The 17722-nt window shown below is 53.9% G+C and overlaps 2 protein-coding genes across 9 annotated transcripts in view; one reads left to right on the top strand and one right to left on the bottom strand.

Annotated features, from left to right (window-relative positions):
• Nucleotides 1-17722, bottom strand: part of ASB8 (ankyrin repeat and SOCS box containing 8) — a 24522-nt gene continuing 6800 nt past the window's right edge. For 4 of the 8 annotated variants that reach the window (XM_089774666.1, XM_089774665.1, XM_089774663.1 and 1 more), the window contains exons 4-6: nucleotides 8340-8501; nucleotides 3221-3325; nucleotides 1-2493 (exon numbers count right to left, since the gene is read on the bottom strand). In XM_089774666.1, coding sequence (XP_089630792.1) covers nucleotides 1861-2493; nucleotides 3221-3325; nucleotides 8340-8456 — 855 coding nt within the window. In that variant the 5' untranslated portion in view covers nucleotides 8457-8501 and the 3' untranslated portion in view covers nucleotides 1-1860. Of the gene's footprint in view, nucleotides 2494-3220; nucleotides 3326-8339; nucleotides 8502-9124; nucleotides 9275-9861; nucleotides 10020-17722 lie in introns of those variants that run through there. The other 4 variants (XM_075916626.2, XM_075916624.2, XM_025179476.3 and 1 more) reach the window with 4 other exon arrangements.
• The window catches only part of LOC142818230 (uncharacterized), a 22704-nt gene continuing 16141 nt past the window's right edge, over nucleotides 11160-17722 (top strand). The window contains exons 1-4 of the mRNA XM_089774667.1: nucleotides 11160-11534; nucleotides 12358-12472; nucleotides 13243-13916; nucleotides 15127-15135. Coding sequence (XP_089630793.1) covers nucleotides 12394-12472; nucleotides 13243-13916; nucleotides 15127-15135 — 762 coding nt within the window. The 5' untranslated portion in view covers nucleotides 11160-11534; nucleotides 12358-12393. The remainder of the gene's footprint in view (nucleotides 11535-12357; nucleotides 12473-13242; nucleotides 13917-15126; nucleotides 15136-17722) is intronic.

Raw genomic sequence — 17722 nt, forward strand, 5'->3', positions numbered from 1 at the left:
TGCAGTGCTTACAGCTGGTCTGGAGTGGTTTATTTTTGGTAAATATAAAATACAGACAGCACCGCGCCGTGGCACTAGAGAAACCAGCCGTGGGGGAGGGTTCCCCTATCCCGGGCAGAGTTTGAGAGAGAGAGAGAAAATCTTTTCAGCAGCTTGGTTTCCTGTTTTGGAACATCCTCCCTAGCTGGATGGTGTCACACTGGTTCCAGGGGGGCATTCCCTGATCCTATTTTTAATAAGACTGTAATTGCTGATCAGTTCTCCCCAGCAGAAGTGCTACGTGCTGCCTTCGAAAGATTCAGAGACATGGCATGTGGAATAATGCAAAACCAGGTGTCAGACTTCAACCAACACTCAAACATGTGAGCGACTGTCACAGAACCCCGCGGCCTAGGGCTCCAAGCTGTGAATCCCTCCAGAGTCCGTCACCCCAGGCAGGGCTGAAGGGCAGTAGCGCAGGGAACCATCAATGCTCAGGAGATGCAAAACGCCTGTTCGCGGCAGAGCGAGCTCTCCGGGCTGGCACTGCACTTTGGCATCTAGTTCTTTCAGCAGAGGATGCGAACCATTCGAAGCGCAGGATTTTGAGAGGGGCTGTTCATTACACAAGGGGTGGTCACTGATTGAATTTTGGAGGGGGGGCACCCCATTGTTAAGACTCCCATTACTTTATTACCCCCACAGCTCTGCTTAATAGCCACCATTACTACAGCCCTGGGCAAGTGCCATCTCCACTGGAGTCAGCCAGAGCCAATGTGGTTCAGTGACTCTGGAAAGCGCTGGCAGATCCCAGCAGCTGCATGGCGCTCTACCCCCTGCTTGATGACTGTGCAGCAGCGGCGAGCCAGGAGGTCCCTCATGCTGTTACTACGGGGCACCAATGGCTTCCCCCAGCCCCCACCAGCCGGCTCTCATGCTAGTTGTGTTGTTAGGAACACACTGAAAACATCTTCCCCCACCGCTAAGAGCTGATGCATCTTAGGATCGAGGGTAGGGGAAACGCCCTAGTGTGCGGTAAAGGAAAACCCTGTGTCTTGCCACACAGCGTAAGGGCTGCCCTTCCCTACAGTTACCCATCTCTGCTCCGATCCGTCTTTCCACAGCTGGGCCCTATGCTAGCGTGGCACAGCTTTGCCACAGGAGGTGCAGAGTGGAGAGCACGAATGAGCAGCAGACACCCTGGGGGAAGCAGCTCTGCTTCCAAGGTCTGTGTGCGCTGGGGGCAGGAGCGCTCGCTAACACGAACAATTCTGCAAGCAGGAGTCCTGGTTGCCACCCGGGAGACACACTCCAGACAGCACAGAAGCCAACTGGTACCAGCTCACTCACTCCAACAGGCGAGGGCAACCATCCGGGATCCTCCACAGCGTAATTCCTTCCAACAGCAGCAGACCCCTCCCCCCTTTCCTGATCTCCACACCTAATCCCAGCGTGTCCCTCTTGCTACAGCCCACCTCGTCTCCGGAAGGCAGGAAGATGATGCGTCTCCCAGTGGCAGGGCAGGTGATGGATTCTGTTCAGCTATGTCTTGGGAGACAGCTGCAGGCTTGGTGCTGAACTCCTCAGGGTGGAGGAGGAGAGGCCTGTGCAGGAAGAAACAGCACAAGTGTTTTCCTCCCATCTTTTGAGTCACCATGGCTGTCACCATACTGCAGGGTGCTCTGAGTGTGGCAGGAGAGGGAGCCCCAGAGCCTGGAGTAATCCTGGGTTGCAACTTGTCATCAGCGTGAGGAGGAGGGGACCCGTGTCTGTGATGTCCCGGGTCAAGCCACAATACTAGCTATGTTACTGGCATCCCCATAAAGCACAAGCAACGGGGCAGTGACCCAAGCGCAGAGTTCCCTAGAAGTGACCTCTCGCTTATCTAAGGAGTAAGAGATAGTCTTTCAGGGACTCAGGCAACGGCAGCTCCTTCACTGCAGCTGGCAGGAACCGGACCCCCAGGCTACGCCGCAGGGCGTAGCGAGACAGCGTCTTCAAGGTGCCCGGGGCAGAGCAGAGCAGGGTAAGTTTCTCGCACAGCTGCTGATCTCTCATTACCTCTCGCGGCATATCGCCATTTTTTCTTAAATCAAAGTGTCCAATTGCTCTGTGAAGAAGATCAAAGCAAGAATCTTCTCGCTCAGTACCAAGTCCTCTGACCAGCAACGCAACCAGCCTCGATATCGGCGTCTGGCCTTTCAAATTAACCACTCGGACCTCCGCGCCGAAATCCAGGAGTATGCTCACACTCTCCAGGTTTCCCTTCATGGCGGCCCAGCTCAGGGGGGTGTCGTCGTTATAATCCCGAGCATTAACCCAGGCGCCATTCTCCAAAAGCGTTCGGACACACTCCGCGTTGTTTTTAAAGGCAGCCCAGTGGAGGGGCGTGTCCTTGTTCCCATCCAGTGCACTGGGGTTTGCGCCGTATTCTAACAGGATCTCAACACAGGTCTCATCTTTTTCTGCAGCATAATGAAGGGCAGTTCGGTTGTACCCATCCAGGGCATTGACCTGCAGAGAGAAAGGGATGGATTCGCAGGAGATGGGCATTATGCATTCACAGATCTCAGAAAGATTAACAAGAGAAAAATCTCTGGTGGAATTTGCAGAATCTACCCTGCTCCCAGGGATGGGAGTTTTATCAGTGTTAGCAGCATTTGCTCTGCACTGCAACACTCTTAACATATTACAGAAAAGAAAACAAGCCCTGGGGGCACGTACGTGCGTGCGACTTGCCCAAGATCATGAAGAAAGCTTGTGCTAAAGTCAGTAACGTAACGTAGGTCCTCACACACCCAATCCTGGGCATATGCCACCTTTCCTCTCCAAACGGAAGTATGTGTGAGGAGCACCACTGTATACACACACTCCCAAAAAGGTAAGGAAAGACATCCCAAATTGCCTAACATCCGCTGTGTAGCTCCGTACGTGCTTATCTGCCAGACTGACTGAAGGCAGAAGCCAGTAAGCAAGTCACTGAGATACAGCCACATGCTGTATATATACACAACTTTAACCCTTCACAGCTAACATACGTCCTTTCAAGTAACTATGAGTCACTGAGAACCAGATGCATGCCAAGACCAAAGGTTTGAAGGTGTTTTTAGGTATTTAATAGGTAGGTTGCAAGCTAATTTTCTTTCAAACTAGAAAAGGTCTTTACTGTGCCTGCATCAGCTCCCAGCTGAATGGTTCTCTTGTATCCAATTTAAAGGAACATTTTTTAAAACCCTTTTACCTCCGCTCCTTTTTGCAGCAGTAGTTCAACGCAGTCCGCATCAGCAACCATACAAGCACAATGTAATGGCTTCAAAATGCCGTGCATACAGTTAACATCAGCTCCCTGAGAAACACAGGGGAAAGCAACAGGATGAGTGAATGCCTCTAGATCAGCCCATTTTTATTCTCATTTTCTCACTCACTCACTCACTGTAAAAGACTCCCAAACTGCATGCTACGTACTGATGTTTGCAATATCAACAGATCCTTATAAGGTGTTTCTAAATAGGTGTTCTAACCCTGTGACACTCGTTTGTAATATCAGCTTTTCTTTTTTTTGGTATCAGAACCTGGGTGTCATCTGCAACTCGGACCACTCTCTAGATCCACACAACCAGGCCATATCTAAATCTTGTTCCTTCTATCAGTGTCTTTGTAATTCACTACCTTTGTTGCTACATGTAGCTTTGGAGAGGAGTTCTCTTGGCCCCCTTAAGAGCTGCCCTGAACTCACTACGACCAAGACAAAATTCAGATCAACACATTATAGCAATATATGGCCCTAATAAACCTTGGTCGCTAGGCACTGGTATCACAATTACCAAATGCACTGCACCTGACCCCTCCCCAGTGCTGAATACACACGTGCCCCCATGCCCCTCTTCAGTCCCGCAGAGCTGCCTCGCCCCACCTGCTGCTGTCTCTGATAGAGGCAACAGTGCAGAGGGAGAAACGGGGAGGAGGGAACTGGGGGTGGGAGGGCGCTCCTGTGGAACCACCTCCCCCCACGTATAAATGTGCAAGCGCTGAGATTTTAACCAGTTTCACATTTCCATAAATCCACACATTTCAACACCCAGTGTGCACTTGAGAGTTCTTTTCTGGGAAGCCATCGGTGTTGTGCTCATGCCCCGACACCACAATCTGAGCACTGCTGGCACATAATGCACATCCCACTACCCCGAATTATAGAACACTAGAACGGGAAGGGACCTCGAGAGGTCATCAAGTCCAGTCCCCTGCCCTCATGGCAGGACCAAGCACCGTCAAGACCATCCCTGACTGGTGTCTGTCCAACCTGCTCTTAAATATCTCCAGCGATGGAGATTCCACAACCTCCCTAGACAATTTATTCCAGTGTTGAACCACCCTGACAGTTAGGAAGATTTTCCTAATGTCCAACCTAAACCTCCCTTGCTGCAGTTTAAGCCCATTGCTTCTTGTTCTATCCTCAGAGGCCATGAGAACAATTTGTCTCCCTTCTTGTAACACCCTTTTAGAAACTTGAAAATTGCAACCCTGTCCCCTCTGTCCTCCCTTTTCTAAACTAAACCAGCCCAATTCTTTCAGCCTTCCCTCACAGCTCAGGTCTCCAGAACTTTCATCATTCTTGTTGCTCTTCTCTGGACCCTCTCCAATTTCTCCACATCTTTCTTGAAATGTGGGGCCCAGAACTGGACATAATACTCCAAATGAGGCCTGATCAGTGCAGAGCAGAGTGGAAGAATCACTTCTCGTGTTTTACTCAATACTCCTGATCATACAGCCCAGAATCATGTTTGCTTTTTTTACAACAGCATCACACTGTTGACTCATTTATCTTGTGGTTTACTATAACCCCAGATCCCTTTCTGCAGTGCTCCTTCCTAGACAGTCGCTTCCCATTCTGTATGTGTGAAATGGATTCTTCTTCATAAGTGAAGCACTTTGCATTTATCCTTATTAAACTTCATCCTGTTTACCTCAGACCATTTCTCCAGATCATTTTGAATTATGACCCAGCCGCCAAAGCACTTGCAACCCCTTCCAGCGTGGTATCATCTGCAAACTTAATAATCATACTCCCTATGCCAATATCTAAATCACTGATGAAGATATTGAACAGAACCAGTCCCAAACAGACCCCTGCAGAACCCCATTTGTCATGTCCTTCCAGCATGACCATGAGCCGTTAATAACTACTCTCTGAGGACGGTTATGCACCCAATACAGTCCCCCAGGAAGTTCTAATGCTGAACTCTGCTATCATTTCCCCTCTGACCAGTCATGTGCAGCATTCACAACATCACATATCTGCACCATCTCAGTCATAATTGGCATATGAGCCACCTTCCCAACATACACACATACTGACGTTTCCTTCAGACTCAAGGATCACTGGTGCCCGTTTTACTGGGGGCTGAGAAAACCGGCAGCAAGTTAGTTAACCCATCACAAGTTCAGCTGCCGCCTCAAATTCTATTATTGGATCCCTCTTCTGCATGGGGGGGGCTCTACTTCCATATACAAAGTCTGGCCCTTCTGCTCATTTAAAAGGGGCTCTGGAAAAAGGAAGGGCGGGGCCTGCTCCTACTTTTCAGTACTGCACCTGAATCCCCAGCAGCATCCGGGCATCTGACACACGTTGGGACTGGCAAAGTGGTGCATATAATGCCGATGCCTCCCTGCTAACCTCAGGTTAAGGGGCTGAAGTTGAAGGACTATTCCACTAGAGAATGCACTGCATGAAGCCAAAGAGTCTGCCCACTTCAAAGGGCCTCCTTAATCACCAAGCTGATTTGTGGCACTTTTGCTGGGCTCCCTTAACCTCAAAGTGCCTGCGGGTTAAAATAGCTCAGCAGCTGCTGGAATCAGTCAAGGCCGATCTGGACCCTCTGCCATTTACAAGAGTGTGAGTAATCTGAACCAACGCGCAGTCTGCCCCTTTGTAGAGGGCTGAGCCTATTTTACATTTAAGTTTCAGAATCAGTTTGACACTGAAGCATTTGAACAACATGCAGGTTCTCAGTTCAAAGCACCTTGCGCTGGATAAAAGCCTCCTTCTCCTCTCCCCTTGTCCCAAGCAGCCAGAAACGGCAACGTTCCCATGGGTCAATGCTGGAGAGAAGTTACTGTTAATGGTGTGCAGGAGGCTGCCTGACAAAGTCTTCTGTAAAAACTTAAACAACAACAAATAGTCTCGCAGCACCTTAGAGACTAACAAACCACGCAGCTGGGATCAGAGTTGTGTTGGTTCCTAAGGTGCAAGACTATGCATTGTTTTTTTAAGTTTTTCCAGGTACAGACTAACTTGGCTCCCCCTCTAAAGTCTTCTGTCTCATGGATTATAGTGTTGACTCATATTCCTTCCTCTCCCCTTCATTTCCTGATTTCTTTCCAAGAGCCCTTTATATTCCCTCCCACAACACACACCAACTTCTTCAGCACCTCAAAATGACAGGATAAGAGCCACAGGTTTTTACTGCTTTCAACAGAGTGAATTGCACTCCCTACCATACTGCATTGGTTATTTGCACATTGAGCCGACAATCGCACTGGTTCTGGAACGCTTCCCCGCTTATCTTACAAGAGGGCAGAAACTTCAGAATGCTGGTATTTAACCCAGCAATACTAGTGGGTAGGAGAAAAGGCTGAAGAGTTGGCTCAAACTCTTGTGGGACAAGCTCAGCATTTTATGGCAACTGGGATGAAGATGGTAAGGGATTGTTAGAGAAAGACAGATCTGTGCAACTCCTACACCAAGCAGGAGATTCCATGGCAAGCCCGATGTCCTGTATTTTAAACCAGTCTATCAAATAAAAGCTTGAATCTAGTCTAAAGCTTTGTAGCTCTGCTGTTCGGAGAGTCCCTCCCATGAAGCAATAGATGCTCAAGGTTATTCTTTGTTGACAGTTCCAGTAGATGAAGAGATTATGTTCAAACTTTCTTTTGCTCCTTCTTCCACCACTGGAAGGAAGAGACCCTGCATGAAAATGTTCAGCCCTTAATGTCAGTATCAACACTGGCACCTCTCATTTTTAAATCACAAGTTCTCAAATTAGCTGTTGTTTTTCTTAAAGCCCCACCTCCTGGAGTCCTGTAATTATTTGCTAGTCTGCACTATTGTGGAGTAAAACCTTAGAAAAAAAAAAAAACACTTACCCCTTCAGGCTCAAGAAATACAAGGCAAGACAAATCTAATTAGAAAAAAAATCTCCATTTTTGGAAGCCTGAATCATAACTTTAGAACACTTTATACTGGCACAACCTGGGGCATGAAACCAGAAGTTAGAACAGAATGTGTCCAGTAACTAACTGCTGGCACAGTGATACATGCAATAAAGAAACCAAATGCAGCAAGAGTAGCTCCTAGCTCAGAAGACAAAGCATTTTCTCTCTCCTGCCAAAGGCTGCATTCTCTGACAGGTTAGGGCATACTCCAGGGTTCTTATCAACATGGCATGGCTGCAAATTCCCTGCTGCAATCCCTTGTCTAGCACACCAAGTAAGACTTGTAAAAGGCTGGCTGAACCCTTTGTTTACAAATTCTCCTGCAAGCAGATCTTTCTATAGCATCTATCTCCATAGTACCTGTGCCCCAGGGGAAGCAGCTGTACTCAGAGAGGAGAAAAACAGAAGATTTCTAGGGTGGAAGATCTGGATAAACTCTGCTACAGAATTATGGGGCCCTGAATAGGGATGTAAAATCCCATTTAATAAGTGAACTGGTTAAACATTAAATTTAACTGATTAACTGATTAAATGGACAGGTGGGGAGGAGAACTGCTCCTGCTTGGCTGCTTCTGATCCCACGCAGGCTGTGAGCCGGCAGCCCACCACCACCACCCGCTGCCGCTTACGGTCCCACATGAGGCCACCAACTCCCAGCCTGTGGGAGCCAGCAGCCCTGTGGTATTGGAGCAATCCCAGGTAACGGGTTACCCGTTCACATCCCTAGTCCTGAGTACTAGACACAATGCAGCAGAGTTAAACGTGTCCTATGAGACTTAAACGCAAAATTCAGGGAAATAATAGAGTTAAGTTCTTAGCTTCAGCATTTCCACAGAGTGGGATGACTTGGTAACTACCTAGCCAACTGATCAAGCTGCACATTACGTGTATTATAGCAACACTGGCAGGCCACAACCAAAATGAGAGCTCTGTTGAACTGGACACAAAGAGACAGTGGAACAATCTCCGCCTTGAATCTAGATACACAAAACAAAGAATGAGAAGAGAAAGCAGCACAGAGAGGGAAAGTGACTTGCCCTAGGTCACACAGCAGTGAGATCCAAAAACCACTGGCACATCTCATATGTACACAGATACAGAAACAGAAGCTTTCAAAACAATACTAAAGCAACACAGCATTTACATACCCTGCTTATAAGATCTTCAACATTGTCATGCGGGAAAGATCTTATGGCTGTTATAGTTCGGATCAATCGCTCTGACAAAGAGTATTTACTCTGAATGCTCTGCATAATGTACCACATACTGGAACTCAAGCTCCTTCAGTTAATTCTCATGCTCTAAACTGCCTGGAAAGGAAAAAAAAGTTGTTTAAAAAATTATTTCCCCACTCCCCAGCAAGCCAGACACCAAGCATGATTCATCACAGTAAGAAGACTCAGTTTGCCCATGGGATTCGCCAAACAGCATTCTGTTTCCTAGCAGTATATATCAACAGTTGCTCTTTTTTCGCGTCTTTTTTTAAAAGCTTCAAAACTAATGGACGTTTCCCCTTCAGACAAATACATTTTAATCTCTGAACTGTAACAGAATGTCCATACTCTTCCTCTGCTTGCAGGCTACGTCTAGACTGGCATGATTTTCCGCAAATGCTTTTAACGGAAAAGTTTTCCATTAAAAGCATTTGCAGAAAAGAGCGTCTAGATTGGCACGGACGCTTTTTTGCGCAAAACAAATTGAGCTGTGTACACTGGCCCTTTTGCACAAAAGCTTTTGGACAAAAGGACTTTTGCCCGAATGGGAGCAGCATAGTATTTCCACAAGAAGCACTGATTTCTTACATGAGATCGTCAGTGTTCTTGTGGAAATTCAAGCGGCCAGTGTAGACAGCTGGCAAGTTTTTCCGCAAAAGCGGCTGCTTTTTAAAGCCACAGACGCTTTTCATTTAAACAAACCCAGAGTCCTGTGGCACCTTAAAGACTAACAAATGTATCCGGGCATCAGCTGTCATGGGCGGCAGTCCACACTATCCGATGCATGAAGCATTTTAGGGCAGGGATTTATGCCTAGGTACAAGGACGGGAGGGCTAGTGCGCCCACGGCTAATCCAGTCACGGTGGACTTCGCAGGCGCGTTATCCTAGAACGCCTGGGGGGGGAGCGGGGGGGGAGGGGGGGCGGGGGGGGAGGGGGCAGAGAAGGGCGGGGCCGGGGGGGGCAGAGAGGGGGGCGGGGCAGGGGGGGGAGAGAGGGGGGGCAGGAGGAGGGGGGGGGGGCGGGGGGAGGAGGGGGCGGGGGGGGGCGGGGCGGGAGAGAGAGGGGGGGGCGGGGCCGGGGGCGGGGGGGGGGGGCAGGGCGAGAGAGGGGGGCGGGGGGGGGCGGGGCCGGGAGGGCAGGGGGGGGGGCGAGGAGGGGGGCAGAGAGGGGGGCGGGGCGAGGAGGGGGCAGAGAGGGGCGGGGCGAGGAGGGGGCAGAGGAGGGGGCGGGGCGAGGAGGGGGCAGAGGGGGGCGGGGCGAGGAGGGGGCAGAGGGGGGGGGGGCGGGGGGGGCGAGGGGGGGGGGGCAGAGGGGGGGCGGGGCGAGGAGGGGGCAGCTGAGGCAAAGGAAAGGGGGGGATGTGAAAACAGATGAAGGGAGTGACGGGGGGCGGTGGGGGAGGGGCTGGGGGTCGGGGAGCTGGCGGGGGGGCCCTGGGGGGGGCCGCACTCACCAGCCCGACAGCAACAGCCGAGCCGCCCCGAGCAGCAGGGAAAACCCGTTGTCGCCAAACGGAAACGGAAACGCATCGAACGGAAGTGAAAACTGTTACGGAGCAATGACGAAAGAATGCGCGTGCGCATTGAGGGACGCCGCCCGCCCCGGTCCTTCCGGCCCCGCCCCCACCCTGCCCCGCTCCAATCCCCTGCTCCCGCCTTGCCGGCCCCGCCCCCACTCTGCCCCGCTCCAATCCCCTGCTCCCGCCTTGCCAGCCCCGCCCCCACTCTGCCCCGCTCCAATCCCCTGCTCCCGCCTTGCCGGCCCCGCCCCCACTCTGCCCCGCTCCAATCCCCTCCTCCCGCCCCCTGCCGGCCCCGCCCCCACTCTGCCCCGCTCCAATCCCCTGCTCCCGCCCCCTGCCGGCCCCGCCCCACTCTGCCCCGCTCCAATCCCCTGCTCCCGCCCCCTGCCGGCCCCGCCCCAGTGGTCCCAGCGCTGCCGAACCCGCCTGGGCGGGGCAGCCGAGCCGCGGGGCTGGTGCCCCCTGTCGGTGGGGCGGGGCCCGTCCACACTGGCGCTTTAAGGCACGAACCTCGCGGCGGGATTTGCGCCCCAGGCAGCCTGGCCCTGCCAAGCCCGCTCCCACCCGGACAATGGGGGCAAAGGGACGTGGCCAAGGTCGTGTAGGGCAGTGGCAGAGCCAGGGCTGAAGGCCACTCTCGACTCCTACACTACCCACTAGGACACACTGCCCCTGACCTTCCATCCCTCCAGGCGCCCCGCGAGTCCTGTCATCGATCAGACCATGAGCAGGCTGGGCAGGGGCCTCGCCCGGGGACTCCCCAGCTCCGAATTAGGACCCTCCGTGTGGATATTGGCTAGGGGAGGGCGAACCTGAACAAACAGCCTCGGAGGGGAGCCCAGCCAGTCCGTCACTGGTAGCACCTTGGGAACGTGCAGCCGCGAACAGGCCGGGGCGGGTTCACCAATCCCGGGCCATTGTAGCCCCTGAGGAGCGGCAAAGGCTGGACCAGGCTGGATGCTCATGCCGCTGAGATAGCTCCGAGCCCCCGCTCTGGGAGACATGCCAGCTAGCGAGGGGCCAGGAGCGGGCCCTGGCTTCGCCTCTGCTGCTCCACCTGACTCCGCTGCCCGGCTCGGGAAAGCTTCTGGGGGCATCCGTGCAGGCAGGGAGCTGAGCTCTTGGGTGGTCCCCGGGACGGGCTCAGCGGGGAGATGGGGCATTTCCAGCAGGCCAGGGGCTCTGCGGTCCCGCTCAAGCGAGGGGTGTGCGGCTGCTTTACCCCGCCATGGAGTCCGGCGGCGCCCCGGGGTGCAGCGCCGTGCGCAGGGGGCTGGCGGGCGCGGCTCTCCGGCTGCGCGGCTTCCCACCATGGAGCGGCAGCCACGGGCCGCCCGCCCGCTTCGGCGGAGCGAATAGAGCAAGGGACCTTCCTGCGCCCAGCCTCCTCCGGCGCGCTGCAGCCGCAGCCCCCGGGCAGCCCCGACGCGGCCCGCGCCGCTCCCGAACCGCGAGAGGCCCCGGGCCAGGGCGGCGCCCGCGGGCGTGGCAAGGAGGCGCTGCCCGGGGAGCAGCCAGGGACTGGGCGCCCGGAGGGCGGAGAACGGGCCACGGCGGCTGCGCCCCCTCCCCAGCCGCTTGCCGCGGGGCCTACGGGCCAGCAGGTAACGAGCCTTCCCCCAGCCCGAGCCGGCGGGGACCCGCCAGCGCCCGGTGCCGGGGGAGCTCCCCGGGCGCCCCTTTTTCACGATTGGGAAGATGAGCTGGAGAGCAGCCGTGGATTGTGGGGGGTAGGAGCAGGGATCTCTGAATCATGGGGGGTGGGCTGCAGGGGAGCAGAGGGAGGGATCCCTGGATATGGGATCGGTGATTTTGGGGGCTGCACCTGGGGGTGGGGATCCTGGGTCGGGAGGGGGTGTGCTGTAGGGAAGCAGAGGGACAGATCTGGGGGTGCTAGAGGGGAGCTCAGGATTTTCGCTGGTGATGCTTAGCTCATGGCCATCATATTCTGATTATTTTATGACACTGTCACCTCGGGGCTCCAGGATGCCAGATGCAGGCACAGAGCAAGAGAGAGTCCCTCCCCTGCAGTGCTCACATGCTAAGGACAATGTTGGAAAGGGAAACTGAGAAACGGGGCCCAGCAGTTGCTGGCCCAAAGTCACCCAGCAAGTCCCAGTGCGATTCTGTAGCCCGAGACCACGATGAATGGATTTGGCTGGTTTTCTAGAATAGATCTTTCAATTTATCAGTGCAAGAGGCTTAATTCAGGGCTGGTTTCGAGCTAGCCAAGGCCCCTTGTTCATGGAGGACCTTCCCCTGAGCACTCCACCCTCTGTCCTTCAAATACCCTAGGATCCCGGAGAAGTTCCCTGTACCCTGTCCCATCTGCTGGGTTCCCCGTCCGGGGGGTGGGGGGGAGGGCGACTAGCAATCAAACCCCGATGTCACCAGCATATTTGCCTCATGTTTTATCTTTTGGCTCAGGATTTTGCGGTTCCTGAGCCTCACGCCATATCCTGGATGGAACAGGAGGAAGAGCCATGCGTCCGGGATTCCCAGGACATGAGGGAAGCCGAGTTCCCAGGAGGTGCCTGTGCAGGTGAGAGAGACGCTGAAGCGGCTTGGAGGAGCAAGGGAAAGAGCTGAAATCCCAACACTGCAGTTGCAAGCATAATACGAGGGTGGCTTTGTCCCCGTCCGCCCCCCCCCCTTCAGGCCCCAATGTATATTGCTGTCTCTGAGCTAATGGGCCTGATTCTGGAGAACAGACTCCAGGGGCTTATGTTTTAAGATCTCGTGTGGCCTAGTGGATAGAGCCATGGTCTGGGATTGAGAAGACCTGGCTTCTGTTCCTGGCTCTGCTACTGATCTGCTGGTGACTCAGGGTTATTTACTGAGTCTCAGTTTCTCCAGCTGTAAAATGGGGATAATAGTACAGGCCTAGTTTGTAAAGCACTTTGAAGGAACACATCTGAACAGGGAGCCTGTCAGCTTTCCCATAGTCACATGGGTAGCGGAGCAGGCAATTGTACTGAGGTTTTCAGGGTGCTAGTCAAATGCACTAACCATTGGGCCATCCTCCTTCTCTGGCAAGTTTATAAACCATGCCCAGATCCTCAGGGCTATGCAGATACCTAACTCCCAGTGGCAGTTAAATGGTACCCAATGGGAGTTAGGCACCTAAATAGATTTGAGGAGCTGGGCCTACCTAGACAAAGGTGGGAGGGGAAACAGAAACACAGAGAGGGGGTGTGACCTGCCCGAGGTGGCGGCAGAGCCGGACACAGCCTTGCCTCCGAGGGCCAGCCCAGCACGGCCCATGAGTTCTCTGTGTTTAGCTCAGGACCAGGTTCTCTCTCTGCATTGCAGGCGCCGATGGAAGTGTAAGTGAGAACGAGGAGGAGACGCCGCAGGAGGGAGGCACCGAGCCGCCGGGGCCCGTCTCTGGCAGCCTCAGGGCGGCTGTCTCGCAGAGTCCCGACACGGAGAAAACTTGCGAGAGTCCGGGCCGGCCGGAGAGGCAGCGGCGAAAGACCCCGGGCAAGAGGCTGGTGAAATCCAGCACCCAGTGCGAGAAAGGCTTCCGGAAACTCAAGGACATTCTGGTGCTGCGAAGATCCCACTCCCGGCTGAGACCCACCATCTGCAGCGAGTGTGGCAAAGGGTTCAGCCGGAGCTCCGACCTCATCCGGCACCAGATCACCCACACGGGCGAGAAGCCCTACACCTGCGCTGACTGCGGCAAGGGTTTCAGCCAGAACTCCAACCTGGTGACCCACCAGCGCATCCACACCGGCGAGAAGCCCTACCAGTGCCGGGACTGCGAGAAGCGCTTTAGCGAGAGCTCCGCCCTCATCCAGCACCAGCGCACCCACACCGGCGAGAAGCCCTACCAGTGCATGGAGTGCGGGAAGCGCTTCAGCGTCAGCTCCAACCTCATCCGCCACCGCCGGACCCACACGGACGAGAAGCCCTACATCTGCATCGAGTGCGGCGAGAGCTTCCGCCACAAGTCGCAGCTGAGGCGGCACCAGAAGCTGCACGTGGCGTAGGAGCCGGGGGAGGGGAGCTAGAGCGGATCCTGAGCAGGAGCTGGGTGGGACGAGGGGCTTACGAGGCAGGGGAGGGAGTGGATTCCGTGCAGGTGTGGAGTGTTGACTTGTGGGGGTAGCTGGCGGTGGGATTAGATGGGAGGCGCTTCCTGTTTAGTTGGGCTCTTTTAACCAAGGCTGGGGGCCTAAGGGAGTCCTGTTGGACTGTCAGAATTTTGAAAGTGCCAAAGGGATTTAGGAGCATATGCCTGGGTTAACCACAGTGTGACTTGTGTCTCTTTAAGCCCCATCGACTTTGCTCCTAAATCCCTCAGGTGACTTTGAAAACCACACACTGGGGAGGAGGAGGGTGCTTAACTCCCTTTGGCGCCTTTGAAAACTCTACGCCTCAGTTTCCTCAGAGACCCCCCACGCCAGAGCTGCCACTGCCTTATTGGTGAAACTGGACAATGCCAGGCCACCCCGAGAATTAACGCAGCGAGGCAGCGCAAACTGCGCCGACAAAGCCACAAGAAGAGGCTGCGCCGAACGGCCAGCCCCAGAAGGTGCCAAAGCACGCCTGGATACAGGGATGGCGAGTCCTAGCAACTAGACTGACGGGGGGAGGGTGCTTAGCTTCCAACGCAAGATGAGAGACTCAACCACCAGGCCAGAGTCAGAACCTGGCCTGTAGCAGGAGCACATGGGCGTGACCCGGGTCATTTGTGCATAGTGTTTGTTTAGATGCGCTGTAGCGTTAGCACCATGTCGCCCACGTACCTGGCTGTGTTCTAAGTCCTGCTGAAGTGACAGGGAAGCAGCAGCCCAGTTGAGTTTGGAAGCCCTGTTGTCACATCTCCTCTCTGGAGGAACATGCCACACTCCAGTCCCATGCCAGCCTGCTCAGATGGTCCCAAAGCCTCCCAGCACAGCAGGAGGCTGAGGAGCAGGGCCACGGAGGGTCAGCAGGACAGAGCTGGCAATTGAGAAGAACGTATTTTGCCTTTTTAAACATGATCTGCAGAAAGGGGGTTTAGTTTTCTTTAGGGAAGACATCTTTGCAGGAGACAAACGCTCTTGATCTGGCGTCCAAAGACGTTCTCAAGACCCTCTAGGGAAGAGAAACCTTCAAAGGTTCCCGCCTCTTCTGGAGCCGTTCCAAAGAACGGGCAGCGTATCTGTGGCCTGCAAAGAGCAGGAGACGTGGGAGTGTGGTTTGGAGAAGGGACAGGTTCTTGCGGGTGGTGGAAGGTCCACGTGAACGTCGAGGGGAAATTGAGGGAGAACGAGAAGTGGACGGGACGAGCTAAGAGCAATCCCCCTTGTAAAGCGCCGTGTTTCCAAAGCACTTGAAAGCTGAGCCCCCACACGAGCAAAGTGAAACCTGCTGTGCTCCCCCCCCTTCACATGGTTAAAAGCCTCACCCAAGATACAGAGCGGGGGGTTCTGACCCTGCCTTGTTCCCAGCCCTGCCATTTAAAGTACCACCATTGGCCTCTCATCCCGTTGACAGGAACTGGCTGTTTGCCCCTTGGAGCCGTTGCGTCAGGCTCTCTGCAAACTCAGGCGTTGCTGCTACATACGCTTCCGAGGTTTCCTTCACAACTAGAACAGCTGGAGACCAGGGGAAAGTGGCAAATCTGAAGATGGGCTACAAGGTCTGGTCCCCTTCCCTGCAGCCGATCCTCCACCCACCACAGGTGGGACATACAGCTCCTGGGGAAACACGGACAGGCTGGACTCTCTAGGGAGGCAGAGCCCAGGCTGGAGAGGCAGGCGCGTGGACGGACGTGTGAATGAGGTGGAAATGCGCTGACCCAAGACGGAAGCAGACGCCCTGGTGGCACTGGCTCTGCCACACCTCTGCTCATGTCACTTTTGATGACCTTCAGCTCATTAGCGACCTGCCATCACTAGAGCAGAGTGGGTCCAGCCCTTCCTGAGCCCAGGCTAAGGAGATGACACGGAGAGTGGTTGCAAGGGGAGAGAGCAGGAGCTGAGGCCTGGAATGAAGGTTCTTGAACATCATCTCAATCCACCAGCTGAAACGTTGCAAGAGGCAAGGGAGCCATTAGGAAACCGAGAAGGAAGATGGGCAAAGGAAGGGCAGCAGCAAAGGACTTTGCAGAGCAGAATGCGGGGGAATTCACACGTGCGGACCATCCCGAACCTCCCGTCAGACTTGCACCACGCAGGCCCCAGAATTTCCAGCCCAATGAGGATCTGGGTGCTGGAACACAGAAATGGCTGCAGCAAAGTCAAAGTGATTCCTGCCACCACGATGGGACGAGTCAAGAAAGATCCCCGGCAATGCCGAGAGAGCTGCTGTAAAGGTTGAAACAGGGACAACTCCTTTGAAAAAGGGCTGGAATGAACGAAAAAGTAACAGTTGCGTCCCCTCGTTCTCTCAGATAAGGAAAGACCCTTTTCCTGAGATGAGTGTTCGGAAGATGGTCTCGCTGGGAAATCTGGAGACCATCCAAGGGAGTGGAGGAACTTTCAAAAGTTCCTGGATCTCACTGAGTTGCTCAAAGTGAGGGGGGATTTGATAGCAGCCTTCAACTTCCTGAAGGGAGGTTCCAAAGAGGATGGAGAGGGGCTGGTCTCAGTAGTGACAGATGGCAGAACAAGGAGCAATAGTCTCTAGTTGCGGTGGGAGAGGTCCAGGTTGGATTGTAGGAAAAACTATTTCACTGGAAAGTGGTGAAGCACTGGAATGGGTTCCCTAGGGAAGTAGTGGAGTCTCCATCCCTAGAGATTTGGAAGTCTCGGCTTGACAAAGCCCTGGCCGGGTTGATTTAGTTGGGATTGGTCCTGCCTAGGGCAGGGGCTGGACTGGACAGCCTCCGACGTCTCTTCCAGCTCTGTGGTTCTATGATTCTATACTCAGTCGGAACTGGTGCAGATCCAGACCCCGTGGCACCTATCAAAGCAAGAAGAAATCCACAGGATCCAAGCACACACTGACAGGCAAGCTGAGAAGATCTCGAGGGTTTAAGTTAAAGGAGTTTGTTGGAGATTTAGAAGAAGGCGGGAGGTGGGGGAAAACCCAACTCTAGAAAACCTCTAAAACAAGAATTCAAGTACCATAAGTAGAGGAAGGTGCAGTCCTTAAATACCAGCTTTTCACGATTTCTCTCATGGCCTCACACTCTGAAGGAAACTTGAATTTGCTCATGAAAATAACGTCCAGAATCCAAGCCTATAACATTAAAAAACAACAACAAAACATCAGTGTCCTGCTGAACCAAAGTTCTGGGCCCAAGGATCTAGCTGGGACTCTGGAGGATGGACTTGAATTCGGATTGAAAGCAATACGGACGCTGTACCAGATTGGTACCTGTTCGGTGAAAGGCCGAGATCGGTACCTTCAGTAGGGGCATTCCCACATGCACAGACGCTATAAGAGGGAAGCTTGTTTTAGTGTCCGAGGCAAACTCAGTGTAGAGAACTCTAAGCTGCGGTGTCAGTGTACGTAGGGTTCAGTAGAGTAGCATGGTTAACCATATAGCTAGGGTAGGGTAGGGTCATAGATAGACACAAGGTAACATGGTGATGAGAAGTTCTTCAGTGGAAACACTGAATTCTGGACGTCCAATTCCTGATCTGAACTATCCGAACGCCGCCTGGGTGGCGGCTGGGACTCTGCCTGAGGTGCCCAATTCCACAGATTCCAGGGAGGATCAGGCACCTCATGCCCTGCAGCATCTCCTGCCAATCCCAGCACTTGAGTGACTGCAGCAGAGGCTAGAATAAGGCAGGTTCTTGTCAGCTGATGGAGAGCGGGTGTCCCTCCTCCCACTGCACTTCAGCGAGGA

This window comes from Pelodiscus sinensis, chromosome 31 (genome assembly GCF_052426305.1).
Source record: "Pelodiscus sinensis isolate ZL-2025 chromosome 31, ASM5242630v1, whole genome shotgun sequence".
Taxonomy (NCBI): domain Eukaryota; kingdom Metazoa; phylum Chordata; order Testudines; family Trionychidae; genus Pelodiscus; species Pelodiscus sinensis.